At 36.5% G+C, this 25,705-nt stretch overlaps 1 protein-coding gene and 1 pseudogene across 16 annotated transcripts; both read right to left on the bottom strand.

Moving 5' to 3' along the window:
* Window positions 1-144: 144 nt before the first annotated feature.
* Window positions 145-21,487, bottom strand: LOC135685854 (uncharacterized). Of its 16 annotated transcripts, XM_089110493.1 has the most exons (9): window positions 19,095-21,486; window positions 18,512-18,570; window positions 17,955-18,013; window positions 17,309-17,373; window positions 11,638-15,537; window positions 6,474-6,520; window positions 6,096-6,134; window positions 980-1,105; window positions 145-350 (listed from the first exon to the last, which is right to left on the bottom strand). In XM_089110493.1, exons 5-9 carry the CDS (start codon window positions 15,074-15,076, stop codon window positions 327-329), a joined length of 3,675 nt encoding a protein of 1,224 aa, XP_088966619.1. In that variant the 5' UTR covers window positions 15,077-15,537; window positions 17,309-17,373; window positions 17,955-18,013; window positions 18,512-18,570; window positions 19,095-21,486; the 3' UTR covers window positions 145-326. The 16 variants fall into 16 exon arrangements, with proteins under 16 accessions (XP_088966619.1, XP_088966610.1, XP_088966609.1 ...); XM_089110484.1 differs by lacking the exons at window positions 145-350; window positions 980-1,105; window positions 6,096-6,134; window positions 6,474-6,520 and having other exon boundaries at window positions 6,894-15,537; window positions 19,095-19,153; window positions 19,767-19,827; window positions 20,383-20,430; window positions 20,899-21,486; XM_089110483.1 differs by lacking the exons at window positions 145-350; window positions 980-1,105; window positions 6,096-6,134; window positions 6,474-6,520 and having other exon boundaries at window positions 6,894-15,537; window positions 19,095-19,153; window positions 19,767-19,827; window positions 20,383-21,486.
* A 3,576-nt stretch (window positions 21,488-25,063) lies between these two features.
* LOC148959327 (histone H2B pseudogene) lies at window positions 25,064-25,659 on the bottom strand (annotated as a pseudogene).
* Window positions 25,660-25,705: the final 46 nt, after the last annotated feature.

The following is a 25,705-nucleotide window of genomic DNA, read 5'->3' as shown; positions in this document are numbered from 1 at the left end:
AATAAAAGTCATTTCCATAGATAAAATCAGCCAAAATGAAAGAATAGCCAGACCCAAGAAAATTATTTAAGTTTTTCTTTCTCAGTGGAAAATCATGAACAAATTCACTTAAATATGTATTGAAATACGTATCAGAGTATAAATGTCAACATGTATCGAAACATTACTCGAAATTAAACTGAAATCAAATATTCTGTCCAACTGACAATAAAAGTCATTTGCATGGATAAAATCAGCCAATGGTAGAATATGTATGTCCTTGATCAGTACAATGTTCAAAACTGCATAAAATCATGGCCCAAATGACAACTAATTCTTGAAGGCATTTAGGTAGACAGACTCAGGAACACCTAAGAATAAGAAAATATAAGTTTCATAAACACAAAGCTCTCATTGAAAAATGAATATACTTAAAAAATGGCAATTAATTAACCCAAAATCTTTTATCCTTTAATAACTATAGAGAAATTATCTGCTCTATGTGTTGATATGTAGGAAATATTACTAAAGAGCCAACAGAAATCTGAAAATATTTCCAATCCACAATATATACATGTTATTTCTATGGGCAAATTCTTATATATGTATTAGGAATAGGAAGATCATAAGTGTATGTTTTTGTTCAGAAAAAATTCATTCTAAATTTGTGAAATATTTCAATTACATGAAACTGAATAAAACCACCCTCCTAATTAGCCAAAAAGCTTTTATCCTTTAATAACTAAAGAGGAATTCTCTACTCTATGTGTTGATAAGTAGGAAATATTACTAAAGAGAAAACTGAAATCTGAATAATTATATAATTAAAACTGAACGGCCCCCTTGAAAGTAGAGCAAGCATGTTTAACTGATTAGCAAGCGTGAAAAGGCAATCAACAGACAGGAGGGTCAGGGGGTGACCGATCTTGAAAGCAAACAATTGCTTCTACTACTTACAAAATGTTTAAATGTGTTAAGCAAACAAAAAGGATAAACTTACATCAATTTGTTCATCTTCCAAGTATTTCCCCCCATAGATACGAAGCCGGTCAGTCGGTTGAATGTAGAGCCGATGAACTCGCAGCCAAAAAACAAACCACGCCGTCTTGTTGCGATCCGTACATAACTGGTAATGAAATGAAATCCCATCAAACAAACGGTCGGTTTAGATGTTATAAAGAACTATCTCATTGTTCTGTGTGTCAACTACAATCATTTCCTTTGTATGAATCAAGATAAGAAAACAATTTATCTGCTGCAGTCCGAAAACCTCCTAACAACCATGTACAATCCTTGACAAAAGTCCTTGGAACACCCTGTGACCAATGAAAGATTTTGAAGAAATAAAGGTTTCCGGCTGTAAGATACAGATATATCCCCCCTCCCCCCAAAAACAATGTTGGCTGAAAAGACTATTACTTACCCTAGCTGATAAACTGACATTGGACGAATTTCAAGCTTTGAAACTGTTGTTATTCAACATTGTTTCAAGGGGGAGAGGGGGATGCTACTGAATTTATGCGAAATTTTAGCTTGGTGTACCAAGACTTTTGGCAAGGATTGTCTGAGCGCTTTTTTTTAAACCGTTAGTTGCATGAAAATCAATGTTATGGGGGTAGGGGTTCTTGGTAGCGCTGATTTCATTGGCGTCGAAAAAAATTTGATATTTAAAATGGAATTGGCCTAATTTAGCTATTTTTCGAATTTTAGAGATATTATGATTATTATTCACTTGTTTACTTGAATTCTTCAAATTCTGCTCTGTTTTTTTCGAAATTAGATATTGAAAATTCACCAGACTTGCAAGGGAAAAAACAAAAGATGAAAAACAGGAAAATTAAGTATTGCAATTGCTGTTCAAAGCACATGTACGTGTGAAAATGTCTCCAAGATAGAATTTTTGGAATGTCAATGGCGGAAACCTTCCTGTTTCTCACTGTGTCGGTGTTGTATAATTAAACGATAAGCTAAGAAATAAAAACGAAATTGACTATAGTATCAAAAGCAGTTGTTGAGTTGCTCTTTAACAAACATGGTGTTTCATAGCAAAATTAGCGACAGAGAGAGAGCGTTGGCTTGCTACTTGCGAAAGGGAAGGTCTTTGTCGTTTCGAAAAATAGCGGAACATTGCAAGATTTCTGTTTCAAGTGTGGTCCGTATTTGTAAGGAGGGGCCTTCAACTAAACAAGAGAATAAGAGGACAGGTAGACCACCACTGATGAGCAAAAGAGACAAGGCAAGGTTTCTTAGGACTTTCAAGAAGATGCGAGAAACAAATGGAAACGTCAGAGTGATGGATGTAGCAAAGGAATGCCAGATCACACATGTTAGCTACAGGACTTTGGTAAGAGCTCTGCATGATGCTGGATATAGGTTTCTGAATCCTAGAAAGAAGGGTATACTGTCAGCTAAGGATAGGAGGAAGAGAGTATCATATGCCAGGGATGCTTTAAAGAAACATGACAGAAATTTTTGGACGGACGATGTTTTGATGTATCTGGACGGAGTTTCATTCCATCACAAACAAAATCCGTATAACGACGCTTTGTGCCCAAGGGGACGAGTGTGGAGAACAAAAAAAGAGGGCCTTGTGTTTACAAGTAAAGGATCGAAGAACTTGCCTGGAGGGCGTACACTACATTTGTTGGTTGGTGTTTCCTATTCGGCAGGGGTTGTTGTTGCGGAGGAGTACGAGAAGATGAACGCCCGGTGGTTCGCAAAATTTGTGCATGAGACATTGGACAGCACTCTCAGAGAATGTGCAGCGATGAAAAAGAAGGAAAAACTGTTATTCGTTATGGACAATGACCCCAGTCAAAGGAGCAAATTGGCAAGCGATGCTTTAGAAGAAGTGGGTGCTGAACTTGTTGAGATACCAGCAAGATCACCGGACTTGAATCCTATTGAAAATTTATTTAATATTATAAAATGTAATTTGCGACAGGAGGCGTTGAGAGGAAAAATCGTGAAAGAGGACTTTCAGACTTTTAAAGGAAGAGTTTTGCAGGCATTTAGTGACTTTGATGTAACTGTTATAGATAGAACTATTCGAAGCATGCATGATCGTTTGAGCACTCTAGCCATAAATGATGGATATAGAACTAAATACTAATTCAAAAAAACTTAAAAGTGTTTTTTTGTATGAAAGTTTCTAACTTATGTATCATAAAATTTGAACTGCAGCTTTGAAATTGCTTTTGTTCTCTATGGATTTGTTTCTCTGTAGTGTTTGGCAGCTCCTCCGTAAGCTGCGTGTTTGAAGATTATTTTAAAATACTCATACTAGCAGTTCATCTGAATTTATTGCTTATTGTTTATCAGCAAAAATTTTCAAAAAGCCCTTTATAACTGACTAATTAGTATTGTTGTTCAAAGTTCTGGATAACGTCCATTGCTTACGTAATAAAAAGTGATAGAGTTGAATTGGATTGGAAAAATGCTCTTGGCCACGGTTTACCATCACGGTTTACCATTTTAAAAAAGCTTATAAAAAATAACAGGTTGCAGGTATATTTCGGTAGTTTCCGCAAAGGAGGTACATTACAACGTACCACAAGGCTGATAAGTTTCTACGAAACTGGATTGATAAATTTTGAGATTTAGCCAAAAATGTTCACGGTTTACCATTTTTGAAAAAAATGAATCTTAACTGTTCCTGTTCTTAGATGGAAAATGGTAAACCGTGGTGATTTCTTTCAATTACACTCGAATAGGCAAACGCGAGAATGGTTTTTTTTTGTCTTTAGAATGTACATCATAGTGTACCACTTTTTTCGGGGAATTATTTTAAAACTGTCATATAAACAAGAAATTCAAGGGGGAAATGCAATGGTAAACCGTTGTCGTTTGGCTGCCCGAGTACCATTTCGCTTTGTACGGGGCAGCTTCTCTAGGAAGGAGCGTCTGGAAATCATTGTTATTCCAAGAGCATTTTTGCAAAACAATGGCCACATGGGGAGACTGTCTTCTGCTCTTCCAAAGAAAACTGATGCCTGAACGTAAATATGCGCCAGCGAACAGACATCATTTCTGTTTCACGATCATCCATTACCGAGCCTTTGATAAAGGAGATGGGGGCCTTGGCAGTAGCAAACACTGGAGTGTCCCTCGTGAACTCGATGTCCTTGCTGTAGTTGGTTTTGGGTGCAGCAAAATGTACCACATGGCCTTCAAGCAACAGCAGCATGTCAGCCCAAGGAAGTATAACGGGAGACCAACGAAAATCGTTGAGGAATATAACCTACTTGTTCTCAACTCCAAGCCATGCATACGAGCAAGTAGCTGGGGACAGAAAGCTATCGTACACCACTCTAAGGGGGTCTAAGATGAAAGTCTTGCCACAGTTGGCGGGGCCAGTAATGTAAATATTACGGCCCTTGCCACGACCCATAACAAGCAGTTTGACAATGGCATTTGCAAACACAGACCTATCGATGCAATTTTTGTCAAGGATTTGGAGAGCACACTCGAGCCACTGGCCTTCACAGGTGCACCCAACGCTAAGCTGCTCCTTAAGGATGTCTATTCTAGACATAGAAGCCCTTTCTTGCTTCTCCTTGGCAGTCTCCAACTCCCATACGGTGTCCAGAAGATCATTCAGCTTTTTATCGCCTCTGTTCAGGACAAACTCGTACAACCTTCTGTCACCCTTTTCAAAACTGGACTTAGCCCGAACAAGAACATCTAAACGCGATCGCAGCTTATTTTCAACTATAATATTGGCGACATCAAAGTTTGAAAGACGCTTTGACTTCAGCTTCTTTTCCTTTGAAGGGTTTTTTGCAGCTTTTTTCCTTGTTGCCTTGCTCGTTTTTGGAGAAGAAACAGTTTCAGGGTGATTGCTGCTGGTAATGAAACTACTATCCTCCTTGACAACATAATTGAATGCTGTATGATAGCCTGTGTGACCAGAAAAATTAATGACAATACCATACTTTTGTTGGACATAATTTTTCACTTTTAGCCATCTCTGTAATTTGTCCAACAAAATGCACATGTGGAAATGGTAGCCGTTTACTTTGTGCTGCTCCATGCAACATGCCCATTGGGAAATTTTTGCTGTCGTTACTGCCTCAAAACATTTCACGATCATATCAGAGAATTTTTCTCTATCATAAACTTCAGTGTTAGCGCTACTGTATGTTATCAGATAAACTTTTCTTACGTCTCTGCCCCCAATTTTTTGAGGATCTGCGTTGCTACTGGAGTTAGCCATTTTGACTATCTGAAGACATATGTAATCATAATTAAAGAATTTCAACTTTTACTCCCTCAACCGTCAACCAAATTGGCCTCGGTTTCAAAAAGTGACCTCCCTTCTTTAGGTAGATGCAACAAATTTTCAGAATACAAATAATTTCTAATTTTGCTTTATTTTACGTATGAAACCAATATTTTTAGAGTAGATAGACAATTATGTTATGAAGTGGACTAGATATTGAAAAAAAAACACCACCACTGAAATCAGCGGCATGGAAAACCTCAGATTGGAACTAATTGCTTGATCTCAAATGCACTGCTTCAAAAATATTTGTCAGACAATCCTTGACAAAAGTCCTTGGAACACCCTGTGACCAATGAAAGATTTTGAAGAAATAAAGGTTTCCGGCTGTAAGATACAGATATATCCCCCCTCCCCCCAAAAACAATGTTGGCTGAAAAGACTATTACTTACCCTAGCTGATAAACTGACATTGGACGAATTTCAAGCTTTGAAACTGTTGTTATTCAACATTGTTTCAAGGGGGAGAGGGGGATGCTACTGAATTTATGCGAAATTTTAGCTTGGTGTACCAAGACTTTTGGCAAGGATTGTAGCTCTGCAACGGTCGCATCGAATTCCAATTGCAATTTCGAACTCCAAAACTACCTGCTGTCTGGCAATGATATTGGTAACTGATATTGTGTTAACACGTTTATTGAACGGAAAAGATTACAACTATTGTTTTAACAACAAAGGAAAGCAATTGAGCACAACATTGAAAGAATCCTTTGATTCGAGCAACAATATAGCCAGCCTGGCCACACGGATCAAGGACATTGAAGCCCTTGTCCTCGAAAACATTTCAATTTTGAGGTTTAGCGATAAATTATTTTAAATTTAGAGAAAAACTTACCAACAGAACAATATTGTTTGCAGAAAAGTCCAGGAACATCTAGAGAATAAAAAGCAGATTAATAACCTCTTTACATCTATACCAACTAGACGCACATAAAAACATACAGTGGCTTAAGATGTGACGTCATTTTGCCGAAAAGACCACACCCAACTTAAAAAATAATTAAAACCCGATGAAAAAATCCTAATAGTAAGACGTTGCCACCTTATATGGCTCAGACTTTTTCTATATTATAAGATTAAATGTTAAAGAGTCAAACAGAAAGAATTATAGTCAATCAAAATATACTGCGACCCCTGCCCCCGAAACATTTTTGTTGAAAACTTGCGATTGAAAATGATTAAGATTCATTAAGAAAAAAATGTAATATCTTACCATCACAAGACACGACTTTACACGAATCTGTACCCCAACTGTTGTTTCTAAAGAAAGGTATAAAAAATTCATGTCAAAAATATATTGGCATATTAAAGGTAGATGTTGCCGGATGCATTGGTTGAAAAGCCCAAACACCACGTCAAGGGGCATCCGTCGTTTGAGTATTCCTTTTTTCTGGAGGTTGCGATTGCCGAATCGAAAAGTTTTTCAATCAATGTAAATTTTGGATAAATTCATCGGAAAGTAATGAAACTAATTTTTAAGTGTGCAATTCTCCAGCAGAAAAGGACGACATATTTCCATAGGCAACATCGAGAAACATGCCGAAGCGTAACTGATAGTAACATATAAAGTGCAGTCATGAATGAATACATAGTTGCCGAAATGATTGAAGAGATCAATATTGAAAACAATTCATTGTTAAGCAAGTATGAAGAAAATATCATTGGAAAAAATTGAAAACTAAGGTGAAAAATCATCCAAACGCGATGATGCGGTGCTTCTGAAACAATGTCAATGGATTTCAAGATAAAATAAAGTTCATCAATGAAAAAGACAGTTGTATATAATAAATAAAGTATAAAAGCTATGAATCATTGAAACAAACCAGTCGTATTAACTTTGTATTATCATAAACATTTTCTACTTTTAGTCATCACTTCTTCCAGATTTTTCCGAAGTTCTCCTGCTTGTTCCCCCGCACAGAGCCATGAATAGAGAGAGTGGTAAGAAGTGGTAAGCTTGTTACGCCCACTGGGTAAACAGTACTGCAAAACTGCAAAAACAATCATAACTGTAGACAAGTTTCATAGTTAGTTGTTATCTCAAAATTCATCATGCAATATCTCTTTCCAGCATGCAATCCACAGTTACGTACGTATTGGTACCTTTCGCCTGCAAAATGACACAGTCACAATTTAAGCAAATAGAATGCAGAGGAATTATAGGGCCTGACCATATCATTCTACATACAACGCCGTATCATATGTAGAACGTCGTCTTTGATTGCCCTTACCGCAGTGACAGCTGAGTGCACATCTTTCATAGTTTCTCTGTTCTTTCAATTTTATAAAATGATGAATAGCTTGTTGATATCAATACCATCCAATGTTTATAATTATGAATGACTTGACAGTAACTCGCCGATACTGCCAATAAAGGATGCTCTATCATTAGTTGCTCGATTTCACGACGGCAACAAAATACAGAAAGTCATGATACATAGCTTCAGGTCTTTCAGCACAAGTTCTCCAGCCAGTTTTGCTACTTAAGGCATGCTGACACTTCATTTCACTCTCTGTTCTAGGATTGACTATTCAAAGACCCAGCCCAGTATTGTCTCTTCTTTTATGTGTTCAGCTGAGTTCATCATCACTTTAGTCACAATATATCATGGATAATTTTCATAGTTTTTCATAAGTTCAAGTATGTTTTATAAAACAACTTACATTATAATTTTCTGTTTCATATGAAAGTGTAACTCAATTTGATTTATTAAATTTTTATAAGCTCTACAGTTAAAAATATATACAATTTCATTCCTTTTTTAAATATAAATTTGTCAGAAAAGTTAAAAGCAGCATAACAGAATTAAGAATAACAATAATTATATTTATAAAAGGTGTGTCATTACATGAAGCCAAATGCATTTTGTTTTAGTAAAACCTATTTGAACGCCCATTTGAAAAATTTATACAATATAGTAACATAATAGATTGAAGTACAATAAATACCTATAAATTGTATCAAGTTTGGATGCTATACAAAAACAGCACCTTGCTTAAAGTTGTGGATTTCATGGGGATAAGGTGGTAGTAATAGGCAATCGACAGATATTTAAGAGCAATAAGTCGTTAGTCAATCACTGAAGGGATAAAGTTCATCAAGTGACTAGCGAAAATAAGATTTATTTCATAGACCATTTACCTCTAAAGTAATCAATTCTTAAATTATATAAACTGCTTATGTTTGGAAAAGTAGATTATGACATCAATTGCTTTCTATCTGTCGATTGCCTGTAATATCATTCTCTCCAATAAACATATAACATAGATAATATAACAATGAACTGCTTAAAGATTATAAAAAAGAATAAAAAAGATACTCCTGGAAGTCGAATACAATTGGCAGGGGCGGCACTAAAGGAATTAATTCGGGGGCCGGGTGTCAAGTGAAAAGTTGCAGATTATGAGATTTGCCAATAAAAATATACATGTTTAGCTTTTCATCCTTTCGAAGTTGGACCCGCCTTTTAAATCTCATAAATTCTATACTGTATGTTAAAATGACATTTCGAGCCCTCCATTTATTAGGCCGAAATAAATAAACAGCTTTTAGATGAGCGAATTCTCGATCAAAAGGAATTTGTCAATAAATCCATTATGAATAGTTGAACTCAAAATGAATCAAACCAATCATGCAAATTTGAAAAGGTCCAATCATGCAATATATCTCAACAAAAAAACCTAAGATAGGGATTCTATTCGACAACCCAGAGTATCATCATACCTTTTTCATCGTGGTTTTGGTTCAGTATATTTGATCTACGATAAGAAAATATACCTATTAGTGTTAATTATAGTTGAAAATTTGATGAAATCAAAAGGATCAAAATATCGAAAAAAAATCGAGAAAAGGATATAAAAATAGATCTTCACCTAACCTTAGCAGCAGAATTTTAATAAAAGTGGACTCACTGATCGTCAATCAGATTAAGGAAAAGGGGGTGGTGACACAAGTGAACACCACAATTTCCAATGATTGACGAGTGGACGCGTGCCCACCTTTTTAAATGTCGCACATCAATGCGGTGCAGCTCCCAAGACTTGTTCAATGTTGAACATATTGGTTGTGGGAACCAGATCCTCATGTGGCTCTGCCTTTAGTAATGCTGTGAAATGAGCATGACTAAATAAGATAGTCAACGGCGTGCGCCCCTCATAGGCATCCCTTAACGGAGGATAAAGCCAATGTTGCATCGTTCCGTGAGAATGTATGTTGAAATTGTCAACTAATTCTTCGAAACTCGCATCGTCAAAGTGATAAATTTGTGTGCCTCTCATTAGAAAAGACTGGTAATAATATATGGGCCGGTTGAGCAAGTCGGCGAGAGCAAGCAGTGCAAAATCACCACAATACTCATGCAGCCCTTTGATTTCGTTCACATATTCCTGGTATGTGCGTTCAAAGCCGAATTGATGTTGCAGCTGTCTGAAATGTTGCTCATTCTTGTAAACGTGGTACAACGTTATCTGTCTCATGAACTTCGCAATGTCAATTGTTTCGCGATGAGGGAACAGCTGCTTCCAGATGGAATAAAACAGGCAGCTTCCATCACCGACTGTCTTCACTGCTCGCAAGTACCCTTGAAGCACAGGGTGGAGTAGTACTTGTTGCTGGTAGTCAATCGGTCTGTAAGGGAGATCAATATACATTAGTACATCAATGCCACGCAGTATATCAATGATTGCATCAAACTGAGCACTGTATTGTAAATACGTGTCTACTGATGCATGTAAAGGAAAGTTTATAGCATTCCAAAGAGCTTGAAGGTTGTGGTGGTCGCCAAATATCTCAGATATTTGCCGCTCCCTTGTACCCTCATTGCCTTTTTTGGACTTCTTCGTCTTAGATGGTGGTCTGCTTGAAGTAGACTGCTCCGCCGGCTCCTTCTGACCTGCATTACAGGTTCTCGGTTTTTTAGGTGGCACTGGCGGATGTCTGTCCATCTTTTTCCAAGGCCTCTTGGAATTCTTTTTGTCTTTAGGAGATTCAGGGGGTCGCATAGGGTATTCTGGCTCCACTGAACTGTCGCCATCCCGATCAACCCGTATTTCATCCTTTTGCTTCATCCACTCCAACAGGTCCCTGTAGAACGGTTTAAGAAGCACTGCACCTGGATCGTAGTCGAGCAAGTGAAGGTTGTCTAGCGACTTGACTCTTGACAGAGCAACGTACGCCTGGCCGCTGGCAAAGAAGTTCTTGTTCAGCAATATGTATGCCTTCTCAAGCGTCATACCCTGAACTTTGTGAACGGTCAATGCCCATCCTAGAAGCAAGGGGAATTGAGTACGTACATACTGAACTGCGGATCCAGGGAATGAAAGACTCTGCTTCATCCTGGTCACCACAGTCTTCCTGCCAGTTTTGACATTTTCAATAGTAATATAGTTTTGTCGAATACTTACAACGTTGGCGATTGTACCATTCAACCAACCGTGTTCAACATCTATATTCTTGGTGAGAACAACTCTCGCACCTACCTTTAGAGCAAGGGTGTCCTCGAGTCGTTCTTTGTGATAAGAGCGTATCTTTTTTCTAACAGCTTCTGAAAGAGGATTGCCTGTTACATCTGAATCAGTAGCATCAAATGTAAAAGGTTCTGTATCAAGCTTGTCTAGAAAGATACTATTCCAATGGTTTCGCTCCCTTCTAAAGGAACAAATAATGGCTGCATTACTTAGATCAATAGCATCAATATCATCAATTGAAACAACTTTAGATCTAAGAATGTCATCAATTTCACTATTTGTCTTACCAAGACGTATAGTGGATAGCATATGTTGAAACGTCTCATCATCTTGACGCTTTATATCCTTGAGCATCACAATACTGAATTTCCTCCACAAGAAAGAATCAAATATGTCACGCTCAATGGCTGGAAGTTGTGCAGGATCACCCATCAAAATGATGTGCTTTCCTCCAAATGGCATATGCTGTTGATTGATGGTCGGTGCCATATCTCTTAGAATCTTGTCGATCACCAAAAACGGCGTCAATTCTAAGAGAGAAAATTCATCAATGATTAGTACATTGGTGTTTGAGACAAGTTCATACTCAATTGTACCTGTCTCCAAACGGCTTTTTGCTTCAATGTTCATTTTAAAGAAGTGATGCACCGTTTCTCCTCCAATAAGGTAGGCTGCTGCACCTGTTGTTGCCAGCTTCCTAGCATTCAGATGAAGCACACTGGTAGCATGTTCCATTATACCCTTGAGAAGGTATGACTTGCCAGTACCAGCTTCTCCCACAATGGCAGTCAACAGTTGTTTACCTGTCGAGAGAAACTGTGTAATATAATCATAAGCAAGCCTCTGTGAAGGTGACAGAGTCTGCTCAAATTCTGGCAGGTCAATGCGATTGTCATTGACCCTAAGGTTACCTAGATCTGCATGATCTGGATTGAAGTCAGCATCAGTGACTTCTTCTTCATCTTCGACTGCATCGGCTCGATGGGCAGTTGTTACCTCATCAATGAACGTATTGAATTCGTCTTCACCGATCCAGTCCATGTCCCGTAAGGATTGTGCCATCTTGCGCAGACGAGCGAGTGAGAACCCTCTTTGCCTGGCATCCTGGAGAGCAGTCATGGCGTCGTCTTGCTCTTCAATCAGGTTACGAATGGCACATTCTTCCATGTACGTTTTTGACACGTTGTTTGGAGAAATGACAGGCGTTTCTTTCCGCAAAGGCAGATTTAACACCAGTTTCTGCATGTAGTAGTTCTCCTGGTTTTCACCATTTGGAAGGTAGAATCTCCAGCGGGCAACAGCTTCAACCTTGCGCTGTTTCCATCTTCTACCCATTCGGTCAACGAGGACTGCCGGACGTACGTCTGACGTGTCTTCCTCATCTGAGTTGTCATCATCCTGTTGTAAATTAGAACGACGACTATTATTAGATCTGTCTAATAAATATTTTTCAGCCCAGTCAACGTATAAAACGTTTTCGAGCTGTCGAGGGCGTTCCATGTACTTATCCAACAGATTAGAATAAAAAATATCATCACTGTCTGGATTGCAAGGAAGGTCCTTCTTACGCTTGACAAAGCCGTATGCAGGTTCAAGGTCTGTAGGAAGATAAATAACCTCCCTATTTGAAGAGCATAGAAAATGACCAAGGTTGTTATGGTCAACTTCCAATCGACCTACCACCCTGGTTCGTATATACTTCTCTGTGTCAGAGGCATCCTTTGATACTTCCAGCTGAAAGGAAGGCTCACTTTTAGCAACATACTTGGCCAGGTACATTTCCCAGCCTGATGCTGTGACTTTCTGAATGTTCATATGTGCTCCCCACAGGTAAAGTATTTCCTGATTGTAGGGAACAACCAAAATGTCTTCATGGCATCTACGACGAGGTAGAAATCTGTTGCCAGCATTGTTCAACCTCTCCTCCTCCTGAACTGGGTATGGAAAACCATACTTACATTTCCTGAGGGGCTTGCCATGAGAAGTGGTGAAGCACTTGTCCTTGCGACATCTGTGTACCTGTAGACGTCGAACAAAAGACTTTAGTGAATTAACAGTAGGGTTTAATTCGCTACCCCTGGGCATTTCAGCACAAACCACGTGGTCAGGGATTGTTTTTTCCTCGCACCATACAACCATATGGTTGTGAATGGCTCCCCTGGCCTGGAACTCCTTACGATCCCACCAGTCGATGACTTTTCCTAGTGGGCCATTAGAGTTGTTGATAACCTTCTCCTTGAACAACTTAAGCCTATTGCTGTATGCAGTCACAGTTTCAATTGAATACTCCCTGCTTGGATGGATATCCCGCAGTTCGTACTCACTGTCAACGTCAATCATAGGCTGTACATGACCTGGACCATTAATGATATGGTTCTGTATTTCAGGCCAGTTGTCGTTTTGTGTCAAAGTCACAAAGAAGGTCGGTTGTCCAAGTTTTCTGCTCAAAGCAAGCAGGTCCAACGTTTTACTGTTCCAGTAACTTCTTGAACCAGTTATTGTCGCTGGAACAATTTGTCCAAGTTTGTCATAGAACGTTGACTCGTGTAGCTGTAAGCTAGTAAGTGCGTCTACTCTGTCGACACGCTTGGCCTTTCGAGCTTTTGCAATGTAGAAAAGCCTCATCTTAATCTGCCTGTCATACCAGTGAAAGGAGAAGCTTGGGTCCTTTCGCCATCTGGCATCTTTGTTCAGAAGCACATGCTTGAGGTATTCTCCAGCTTTCATACAAGTATCCTGCGACCAGCCCCCAATTCCGAAAGGAAACAGGTGTGGCCACAGTTTTGCCTCCAACTTTGGATCTGAGTAGTTGACCCTAGTAAGCTGCTTCAGTTCGTGCAGACTTTTGTTCATTTGAGCGGCAATTGGATGCTGTATTCCTGCTTGATCAGCTCCTTCGTTCAAGAAATTGGGAATTCCGCAGTCATCCAAGTTTGTAACAATACCGCTAGATTCGTCGTGCATATGACTGTCCACTGTTTTGTTGAAATTTGCAGCAAAGTCTGTAGCCTTGTGCAAGTGTAGTACCTTGTCAGGGTCAAAACGATACAATGTGTCATAATTAGCATAAAATGACTGAAACAGTGGATTATTGTTACGTAACCATATTAAAGCACGTTTAATACGCAACTGCACTTCATTGGCAATTACGTTTGTTTCACTTACAGATTCATCACGCTTAACCATGAATCCATACATACCGTAGTAGTGGGAGTCATATTTCGATCTGGTTATAACGTCACCTTGGAAGTGCTCCCAGACCTTAAACCTATCACTACGTGGCTTCACTATCTTTGATATGATACCGGCTAACGATATCTGGCCCTTTTCATAGGGAGATACCAAGTCCCTAAGAGGTTCAGGGACATACAGCTTACCTGTACCTGGGTCTGCAGCGTTGTATAACTCGATAGGCCCACTCTTGCAGGTTCTACAAGATGTCCACCTTCCCCTGTTATTCTGATAGGCTAGCTCACCTATTGTATCATAAAGATCAAGTACGGGAGGTGTTTCATAGCCTATGCCAAGTGGGTCAAAGGTGACATAATTGACATGATTTCGATGTTTCGAGTATGGTATAAGGCGACCACAGTTGTAACATATGTATTTAAAGATTGGCTGACTTGCCAGTTCCGAAGAGGCTTGGCGCATGCCTTTCAGCCTCCCAGTACAATCTGGAACATTGCAGAATTGCGGTCCATCACTGTTGCCTAAATCAGGTGGATCAGAGGAAACCCTCTTAGGTTTAACTGGCGATTTGCAAATCTTTGCTACCGTTGGAAGTGAAATTGAAGAAGAAGGGTATAATTGAAGCCAAATTTTTCTAGCTTCCTGAAATAAATACCTCTTTGACTTCCCCTTCCCTTTCTCCCTCTCTTTTACTAATTCATAAGAATTAGCAAGGTCCAACTTCATACTAGCGGATAGTTTAGTACTACCTTTATTGCTATGCCTGAAAGGACGAGGATTCGATATTTTTGCCCTGGCTCGTAGCTTTCGATTTATCTGCTCAGGATCTAGTTCCTCAGTCTCGACAACTGGGGTGGACGATTGATTATCAATGACATTTTCCTGCTTATCCTGCTTAGTTTCGGCGGGCTTATCATTATTGCTGACGGTTTCAGTTGTTGTTGATACCTTGCCTTCTGCCCCCCTAGTTAACTTACTCAGCTTGATTTTCAAGGCATTCACTGTAACCTTAGAATTTGGAAATAATTCCTGCCAGTGCTCAAGGACAATGTTCATTAATGCCCGCCCATCACCTTTTTCTTTCTTAGCTAAGGCGGTTTTCCTAACACTAAGCAGTGTTTCGGTCATGTCATTCGTCCACGTAATTTTAGGTTTTCCCATAGCTTAAGAGGGTTTCAAAGGGGGTTAATAAACTCCTGAAACAAAAGAGATAAATATTACTGATCGATCTAAGTAAAATTTTTATAAAAGAATTTCAATATATCAGACATATTGATTGGGTCAAAACATATATCCAGAATTAAATTAAAAAAACAGCATGAACACCCCCCTTTCAGTGATGTCAATAGAGATGAGTTTTGTTTTGGCTGCTCACGGAGAAACTTCAATGTTCTTTGCACCAATTAGTGTACAATATAAATCATAAGGAATGAACAATGTCACTTGAAATAAAACTTGGAAACCTCAGTTCACATGAGCTACAAATTTAAAACGTTAACAATTGCACATTTAAATGCAGAAAATAGAATAAACAATATAAATAGAGATACCAATTTGAAATCTCTCAAATTGGTAAAATGATAGGAACAAACCTCTACCAGTGAACTCACAAGCAACAAAACCTACAATACAAATAATGGCTTGATCAGTGTCTGTCTTATTGAAAGAATCTACAATTTCATATGAACAAAGAATGTTAAGAGCAGTATGCATTTTCAAACACTTCATATAAATGCCAGATCAATTTAAGTACAAACGTGTTTCCAGTTTAACACTATTAAACAGTATCATTTTAATAAGCAAGTTCAATTGATGCATATATCATTACAGTTATTAAAAAAATATTGTACACCTTTTATCCATGGTCACAAAATAATAAAGTTAATATAAATAATGAAACATATCTTTTACATTTCCTTTCCTATAAATCTTTTATAGGAAGAGCAGAAAGAGGGAAAGCAAAAAACCCCTAATTTGTTGAAATTCAAAAACCCCAAAAGCTATAAAGAGGATAAAGTATTAAGATATCATGAATTTCAAAATAGGAAGGCAGTCAAAATGGTCTTAACTAGTCACAAATTATTTAGTCAGTTTGCAAAAACATAGAAAGACAGATTTCTATTCACAAAATTTATCCAGCACTATGCAATATGATTTTAATCTCAAAGAATTGAAATGACAATAAAAGGCTGCATCATATGTTGAGAAGGTGTTATACTCATACTGGTTCATAAAATTTGAAAAATTATGATAGCATCAAGAATCAGCATATGTAACACTACACTACACAGAGCACCTTCCATAAGAATTATGTGCCTAGCTGTTTGATTGTTACAACTCATGTTGACCAGAAATATATATTTATAACACTTCATGAACATTTTAGACAGCCCAAGCACATACACTGAGAGGACAAAAGTATGGAAACGATAGTCAATAATGGCGGCTCACAGTGGCCAAGGGCCCAAGGCGATAAATCTTCGAAACAAAATTACTAGGTGAAGGGGTCTTCGTTACCAGTGACTTCGGCATGAAAACAATGCGTCATTTCAATGGCTTTGGAATAAAAACAAATTTGGAGGATTATTCAACTGTTTTGAGAACAAAAATACGGGGAAACGTTGAACCAACATTCAGAAAAATTCTAAGTAATAATTTTGTCATCGAAGCTAAGCTTGAAGTTTCTTTACCAATATTTTTACTTAAGCGTTACATCCTTTTTCAAAAAAGCTTCATTTCATTGTCACTATTTACAAATGCTTTAGAAACTTTGTAGAAAACCAATTTGAAGCAGTGCTTCAATGTTTTACTGAATTTCCTCCTTTAAGCAGCAAACTAATCGTTCAATTCTGTTTTCGACTGAAACTCTGTAAGATGACGAATGCATTTTCGCGCCATTAACTATCATCCCCAAGCCCCTTCACCTAGTAATTATTATTCGGAAATTTATCGCCTTAGGCCCTTGGCCACTGCGAGCCGCCATTTTTAACGACCGTTTCCATACTTTTGTACCCTAAGTGTACATGCTTCCAATACAACACTTACATGCATTTCAAAAGGGTAAATTGGGGGGAAATATGACCATATCATTTCAAATACACACCTTGGAACATGTAATGTATGACCAATTACTTAATAATATGAATCAACTACTGAAGTTTTAGAATAATGTAGAATTTTGGTTGTCTATTTATCCTGTATTTCGATAGACAGAAAGCAGCAAAAACAACCAATTTGATAGCAGGTATTGGATAGTAGCTTGAATCTTCCAGCATTTGGGGATTCAAATGGACTGCACTAACTCATTCTTAAAACCTCCTGGAGGATATTCTGTTTAAACAGTCAATTGAGAGGCTCAGCAAGACATTGAAATATTTTTAAATATCAACTCACCAACTGTGTAATAAAAAGAAAGCCAGATAACCAAAAGTTGGACCAAATCCAATAAGAACAAAAACCTATAAAGTAATGAGAAGCATAAGACAAGGGTATATAAAAAATAAATTCATTACATAAATAAAAGCATAACAGATGTCATGTTCTCCACTATTTGCATTTAACAACAGAATTACAAATCTTTCAAAAATAATTACAGACTGGCCTCGAATAAATATTCTATTCACCATGAGCAAATGATATCCTCTCAATTAGGCCAAGTATCCTCTCAATTAAATAAATTATTTCAAATACAAAAATTATTGTCTACTAAACACCCTTTGCTAAAAATTATTCTGTAATAAGGCTAAAATTCCATTTAAGAAAGACAAATATCAAAATATATATCAATGTTGATTGCTTATGTACTTTCATATAAGTAATGTGGAGTCATAATTCAAAATTCAAAAGATTTGAATCCATCCTATTCCTATTCATATCCCTGACTAAATTGAGACACAAAACAAAACAAATATTGTGAAATTAAAATGTAACAAACATTAATGTAGAGGTGTTGCAAGTAAATATAGTTTAGACTGTGAGAATAGTTCATGATAAAAGAAACACTGAGAAAAAGCTGAACAGTTCTAAAGTGAAAACTCACCAAATTAGTAGAACAAATGAACAAATGACACAAAAGGCAATCCAATTGAGAATCCACAACTATCGAAACAATGGAAGATTATAAGAAAAAATGTATGTAGCAAAAGCAAATCATTACTAAAATTGAAAAAGTCAGCTTATGGCATTAAAGGGCATCAACAATTCTCTAATAAGTATTGGACTTGCAGGAACTTACAACAATAATTATGGTACTGATATTAACAAAACTTATTCAACACAGTTTAACTATATTTCCATCATCCTTCAAACATACTACAATAAACTGCCTAAGTATGTACAAATAATATATATGATTAGATAATTAATTCTTTGAAATGAAAGAACAGAATCATACTACAGGTAATCCTATTCATTTTCCCCATTTAACTAAGAAGCAATCACTGGAATATTCAGGCATAGCAACTGCAAACAGTATATATATATATAACACGGGAGTGATCATTTAATATATCCATATGATAACATTGTGTTGTCAAAGGCAAAGATGAAATGAGGCAATCAGTGAAACATGAAAGAATTATAAAAATGAAAACTTACCAAATAAAGAGAACCAAATGGACCAATATTTGTCAAAGTAAAGAAACTGTAATGAAAACCTATAGAAAAAATGAAAAAGTATGACACAATTATATCTATTATATTATAATAATATGGTTTGAAATTGGAAGAATTGAAAATGATGATTCTATCTGTACAGTTTACGTTGAAAGGTGGTAATCATTCCAATTATCTTCATATTTCAATGATGGAATTTGTCAAGTAGTAGAAACATATTCCCAATGTAGCAACACTATCATGCAAATCAGCCATGCCAATGTTATGACTTTAAAAAAACTAATTTAATATATAACAGTTGACTCCTTATGTATAAAATGTTCAAACACTGGTAGCAATTGATAATAAATATTTCAAGAGAATGTAACATATTATCTTCCTATTCATGCCCATCATTAAAAAAAACAAAACTGAACACATTTTGTCAAATTAAAATGCCAGCCACAAGAATATACAGCTCTAGCAAGTTCAAATGTACTGTGAGAGTAGTCAATAAATCTCTCCATATGATAACAATGTGTTGTCAAACAGTAAAACATGAAAGAATTATTAAATGAAAACTTACCAAATAAACAGAAGAAAACCAACCAATATAAGTCAAATTAAGGAAATTGAAATGGAAACCTATAGAAAAAAGAAAGAGTATGAGAGAAATGTATGTATCAATAAGTAAATTACAGGTAACCTTAATTAAAGAATTACAGTTAGAGGACATCAATCATTCACTTGTCAACATTATATTCCAAGCAACCTTACAACATTAAATATATTATATCATGATAACTTCTAATAACTAAAAATCAACATGGTTTGAAATTGGAAGAATTGAAAATGATGATTCTATCTGTACAGTTTATGTTGAAAGGTGGTCCTAATGTAGCAACACTATGATGCAAATCAGCAATGCCAAATGTTATGACTTTACAAGAACTAATTTAGTATTCTGCAGTTGACTCCTTATGTATGAAATGTTCAAACACCGGTAGCAATTGATAATAAATATTTCAAAAGAAACAATATATCCTTTTTCTATTCATGCCGCTTATTAAAAAAACAGAACACATTTTGTAAAATTAAATACCAGTGACTAGAATATACAGCTGTAGCAAGTTCAAATAGTTTATATACTGGGAGACTAGTCAAAAAACATCTCCATACAATAACATTGTTTTGTTAAAGGTTATGATGAAATGAGCTAATCAGTGTAACATTAAAGAATTATAAAATTGAAACTCACCAAATAAATAGAACAAAATTAACCAATAATAGTTTAAAGAAATATAAACTAGAATGAAAACCTATGGAAACAATGAAAGAGTATGAGATACATGTATGCAGCAATAACAAATCAATAATTAAAGAATTATGAAAAGGATTGACTAATGAGGGCACAAACAATTTTCTGATCAACATTAGAATTGCAGCAATTTACAACTAAAATTTATACAAATATGAACAATTCACAATCAGGGCAGTCTCAATCTCAAAGAATTGAAAATGGCATTCCATATTTTAACCTTATGTCAACGAGGGCAATATGGTATAATTCATAATGATGTTGATAAAAATAACATGAAAATATGAATTTATGTTTACGTTCAGCAAGGTATAAAGTTCTGAGTTTGCATTTATGTTTTAGGAATGAGCAGAATGAAATAATTTAATCATTATACAATATCATAATTACAATTTCAGATATAAAGACATTAGCTTAAAGAGTTTCATTAAAGTAGTAATACACAATATTAACTCCTTCATTCCAATTGTATAGCAATGATAAGTGAATTCTACAGTTTAGTTCAATATGGTTGGGTGAAAGTGAAAATTTACAAATAGTGTAGCAGACAACTTACTAAAAATTATTTAATTGAAAAATGTGTTTGCCAAGGTCACTCAAATATCTGCAGAAACAATGAGACGCGTCTAAGAAACTGGGGTGAAAGTGAAGGAAAAATTATCCTGTCATCATTACAATGACATTATCTTTTGTTTAGAATGCTGCATAAAACTGTGTGCAAAGTGAACAGCCGCCGAATTATTGTTTCAAAGAAAAGCTGTCACAAATAATTCAAACAAAGGAGCAAATTTTGCAGCTGTAATCTCATGAATAAAACCGACAAAAATTTATAATTTTAGAAAGGACGAATCTTTTTAATGTCATGTTCTACAATTCGGCAATACGAATAGTATTAGGGGATACTAGCGACAGAAAGTAAATAAGTCTCCGCTAGAAAATACACAAAGTACACAAAGTAAATAAATTTCCATAAGCGCAGAGGAAGACTTTCTTCTCATATTCCATATTCAAGCAATAAAAATAATGCTTTCTTATAGTAAGAACAATTAAATTATTAGTGATACAAACATACCTTCCGACTTCTTCTCTTTTCTCCTCGAAACAATTTCAAAAGCGAAATGGCGTCAGCAAAGACCGAAACCGCGGGCCGCTGACAGGGAGACCAGAATTTGAAAAAAAGAAACCATTTCGCACGAGATGAATCTCAATGGAATTAAATGATTTACAATCCAATTATCAGCGATACCATTAAACAACTGTAGCTATATTAATCAATCCATAAAAGTCCAGTCCGATTGATAAATGTCCTTGATAAAGTCCACATACAAGTATACAAAAAATCCACAGTTAAAGGAGTCCAATTTTCCTAGTAAATAGTTAAGGCGTCGAACTCAATGCCCAAATAATCCAACCATGCGGTCTTGAAAAACCCAAACGATTTCCAAACGATCCAAGTCTGAGAAACAAAGTAATTCTTGTGACAAACCAAATGCAATTAGATTAATAATGATCGCATAAGCAATAAGCATCCATCTCCCGATTTTATCACAGCCTGTGCACGACCAACTCAACTTCATCAACGGCCGCATCGAATTTCACATGCGAATTCGAACTCCAAAAGTACCTGCTGTCTGGATAGGATATTTGATCTTTATGTAAACAATCAATCAGAACAAAAGAGACCATCATTCGTTGTTTGACAATTTTGAAGATAAAATATAAACAAAGACCCTTAATCGCATCAATTGAAATGAATGCCCCCTGTCCATTGATGTAGTTATAGGTGAAAGCAATCGATGAAGTTTTGAAAAAGAATTCTGCATAATAAACTAATTTCTTTACGCTACAGAAAAGCCAATACCACCATTCGAATCGCCTCGATGAGATCTTTCAGTTGGTGTAATTCAATTTGATCTGCAACATATATTCAATAAAATAATCCTTCAAAAGACCTGGCAATTAAAAACTATGACGTCACTATGATATCACAGTCACGCCCAATCTAGAAGGTAATTACCCAAAAATTTCCAATTGCAAAACCCTTCAAAATTAGCCTTTGGCCCCTAACATACTCCATACCGTTTGAGATTTATGACAAGAATGCCTAGAAATTGCAATGTATAATGGAGGGCCGGGCCACATGGACAAAGCATTATAAAAAAATTCAAAACATCATAAAAAACATCAATTCCTGAAGTGAAACCAAAACCGTTACCACCGTTCGAATCGCTTTGGTGAGATCTTTTATTTGGTATTATTCATTTTGATGTGCAACATGCATTGAACCAATTAATTTAAAAAAATTCCTTGAAATTCAAGAATATTCAAGACGTCACTATCACATCACAGCCCACCCAATCTAAAAAATTCCCCTTGCAAAATCCTTGCAAATGAGCCATTGGCCCCTAACATACTCAAGACCGTTTGAGAGTTATGACAATAAATCCTAGAAATTGAAACACAAAATGAGGGGCCGGGCCTCTTCGACACTGCATTACAAAAAATGGAAACATCATTCAAACATCGATTTGTAAAGTAAAACCAAAACCATTACTATCATTCGATTTGCTCCAATGATATCATTCATTTTGTGCAATGTATATTGATGTCTAACATGGGATGGGCAAATAAACCCCCATTTTTGTGAACAGTTATAATCAGTAAAGGTCATTAAACCATTTAACTTGCATAGCTCATTGAAATTATATCTTATTCCTTTTGATATAATACGAGGTCATTGAACTTGCATGAAGCATTTAAAACAGTTCTCAATCAATGTATGACAGAAACAACAATATTGCACAAGCTCATTATAGCACGGAAGACAAAAGAACATGAATGTCCACAATTTCGTTCTAACAATAATATATCAACAACACATAAAACCATCTTTAACTGTATATACAATTTACAATAAACAACAAATTTATAAAATAAACATAAACACCTAAACAAACTAGAAAACTAAACTAAACAACGAACAAAAAATGTCAACGATGAAAAACAGGTCTGCTCCCCGCAAGAAATATGTATTTTGACCCTTTTTCAGGGCTTTTTTGTGCTTTCTTTGGTCTTTCTAAAAATTTTATTATAATTGTCATCCCTGGTCTGTAGGGAGAAGAGAAACGTTACTTAGCCGACATTAATTATGCAACAGAGACATTGAAATACAATCATTTTTTGATAAGTGCTGGACAGTAAAAAATATTATGAAACTGTAGTACTCGAAGCTAAAAAATTAAGAAAATATATAATCGTGACTTGAACAACTGAGAGCAACGAAATTTTGTGAAATCCAAGAGCATTGCCCTACTATTATTCTGTTGCCCTAGAACTTAAGACCAAAACGAAAAAATACTTTGTTGCCTAGAACTTAAGACACATAACGGAAGCGAATCTATTGATGTGATAAAAAAGGTCACTCGTGACACCATAATTAAGAAACTTTTAAGAACAATGAGTATTGAAATTTCCAGAACATCAAGAAACTGGAGTAGTCAGCATCGACCTTTATTTCTCATAAATAATGAGAGTATTGTTAAGATGAAAAAGGAAATTATCTCAATAATATCACCAAAAGGTGTCTAGGTATAGAGACATAATTTGAAATCTGTGCAGATGTAGGGGCTTAATATCTTTACACGGTTTTAGTAGCTTATTATTAAATGGGCTCATAGATGAAGGGGAGCATTTCCGAACATAGATGTTTGTAAAAAAGAAACTGAATGCTTTTTTCAGAAGAGGATAATAAACTTCAAACAGACAATCGAAGTCTTGCAGCCAGCCCCTTCTATTTATAATTGCCATGATATTTATAAAACCAAAAATTTCGAATAATGACAAGGCGATTTAATATCAACTTGCATGGACAATTTTGTCAACAGTATGCCTATGTTTGGAAGAGCTTTTGATTGCAAAAAACCCCAGCTGTATGGGTCGATGCAATGTTTGTACAGATCCCCCCCCCTGTCAGCCCCGCAGCCCTAACAATTATTCGATTATGGTAGTGGAAAAATTTTTTGCAGCCGCCTCTGGCCAAGGGTGTAAGTCGTTTTTGAGAGTACTGGTCTAGGGAACTGCCTTTGAAAGTAGGAATTCCATCCTGACAACAACCCATTTTTGTTGAAAATAAACTAGTAAATGAAACTAACCGACCTTTCACATTCCTGAGTTCAAACCAACAATACTGAGATATCTGCTAAATCGAACATTCATTGGTTTGGTATAAGCTTATGGCCGGACAAATTGAAACTTGAATAATTAGAATGAAAACTTCAAAACTTTATATTATATATAAACTTTATATATCTAATAGATCTGACAAAAGATACATAGCTTTTTGAGAAAATAGCTCTGTCTTTATTATTTTTACTTATAATATTTTCCATTTTTCATGCAAAATTTCTGAGGTAAAATTTAATAAACACCACATTAAAAAAGGACTAAATCAGAGATAACTATTGAAAGTCCACAATTGTAAAAAAACAAAGGAGAAAATTCATAATACATATTCAAAATAGAATGCATATTGAAAAGAAAACTTTCATAAACGCTCACCAGGAGTAATAAGCATTCACTGGCAGTGTTTTTAATATGGGCCTACTCGTTGGTGTAAGCCCGGGACAGGGGACTTGTGGGGGTATTCTAAATGTTATCGAAAAATGAGATATTTGGCAGATCGGATGGTGAAAAAAAAATTGCGAAAGGGATGTTTGGTTTATCTGAGTTTCGAATTTCCAATGAATAAATAGCATTTGCCATTGATTGGAATCATGTATTGAAAAATATTGCAGCATGTTAGGCTGGGTGTGCATTCTATTTGGCGGGGCTTTCGCCATTTTGGAATCCAATGTGGGGTGGGGGGTTAATTCGTGGCTTTACTGTTCATGAAAAACCAAGAGCCAATGTTAACAAACGACTGTTGAATGTAGAATATTTTCGTGAAAGATTTAATTTTTTTTCAGATGTAGATATTTTAAGAAAATGTCGCATATTTGATATTTTCAGGAAATATCTCATATTTTGAAGGATGTCTTCAAAGAGATGTATTTTTTGAATGTTTACCTACAGAGTTGTTAACTTTTTAAATGTGATACTGGATGAGGGGATGCTGATGAAAATGAGACTCCAACATGCATTAGCCTAAATGTTTTTAAAACTGGATAACTCGGTTGAATAAAGAAGCACAATGCTTATCGTGTGTGTCAAAGGTTCGGGCAACGAGATTGGTAAATTTGGTAGCTTTTAAAAAAGCTGTTTGTTTTCTGGTTGTAGACGACAAGCGAGGATTGTCGTGTTCGTGCGTCCAGCAGTTTACTTGCTGCTTGTGTACTTGGTGACGGCTTTGGTGCCCTCGCTGACAGCATGCTTGGCAAGTTCACCGGGGAGGAGAAGCCTGACGGCAGTCTGGATTTCCCTCGAAGTGATCGTTGCCTTCTTGTTGTAGTGGGCGAGACGCGAGGCTTCTTGAGCAATCCTTTCGAAGATGTCGTTGACAAACGAGTTCATGATGCTCATGGCCTTGCTTGAAACGCCGGTATCGGGATGGACTTGCTTAAGTACCTTGTAGATGTAAATCGAGTAGCTCTCCTTGCGCTTTTTCGACCTCTTCTTATCTCCAGAGGCAGCCTTGCCCCCTTTCTTGCCAACTCCTGCTTTCTTCTCCCCCTTCTTGGCAACCTTTGGGGCCTGTTTTCCTCCTTTTGCTGGGGCGTCAGACATCTTGAAGAATGATTTTAAATTTGACTTTTCGAATTTCGAAAGGACCTTCGCTAGATAAAGCAGCAACACTGACTGTGACTGATCTAGTCTGTTGTTGGTTGGCGCCAATGCAAGTTTTTACTATATTTGTGGGCAACTGGGTCGATTAGCTCGAAGGC

This window comes from Rhopilema esculentum, chromosome 10 (genome assembly GCF_057945365.1).
Source record: "Rhopilema esculentum isolate cy_ngs chromosome 10, ASM5794536v1, whole genome shotgun sequence".
In the NCBI taxonomy this organism is placed as follows: Eukaryota; Metazoa; Cnidaria; class Scyphozoa; order Rhizostomeae; family Rhizostomatidae; genus Rhopilema; species Rhopilema esculentum.
Note: the sequence above shows the minus strand (reverse complement) of the source record. Positions and strands in the feature narration are given on the sequence as shown.

Bases quoted from the DNA above. Each gene is read 5' to 3' on its own strand.
- LOC135685854 (XM_089110478.1), bottom strand. From the start codon at position 15,076: ATGGGAAAACCTAAAATTACGTGGACGAATGACATGACCGAAACACTG.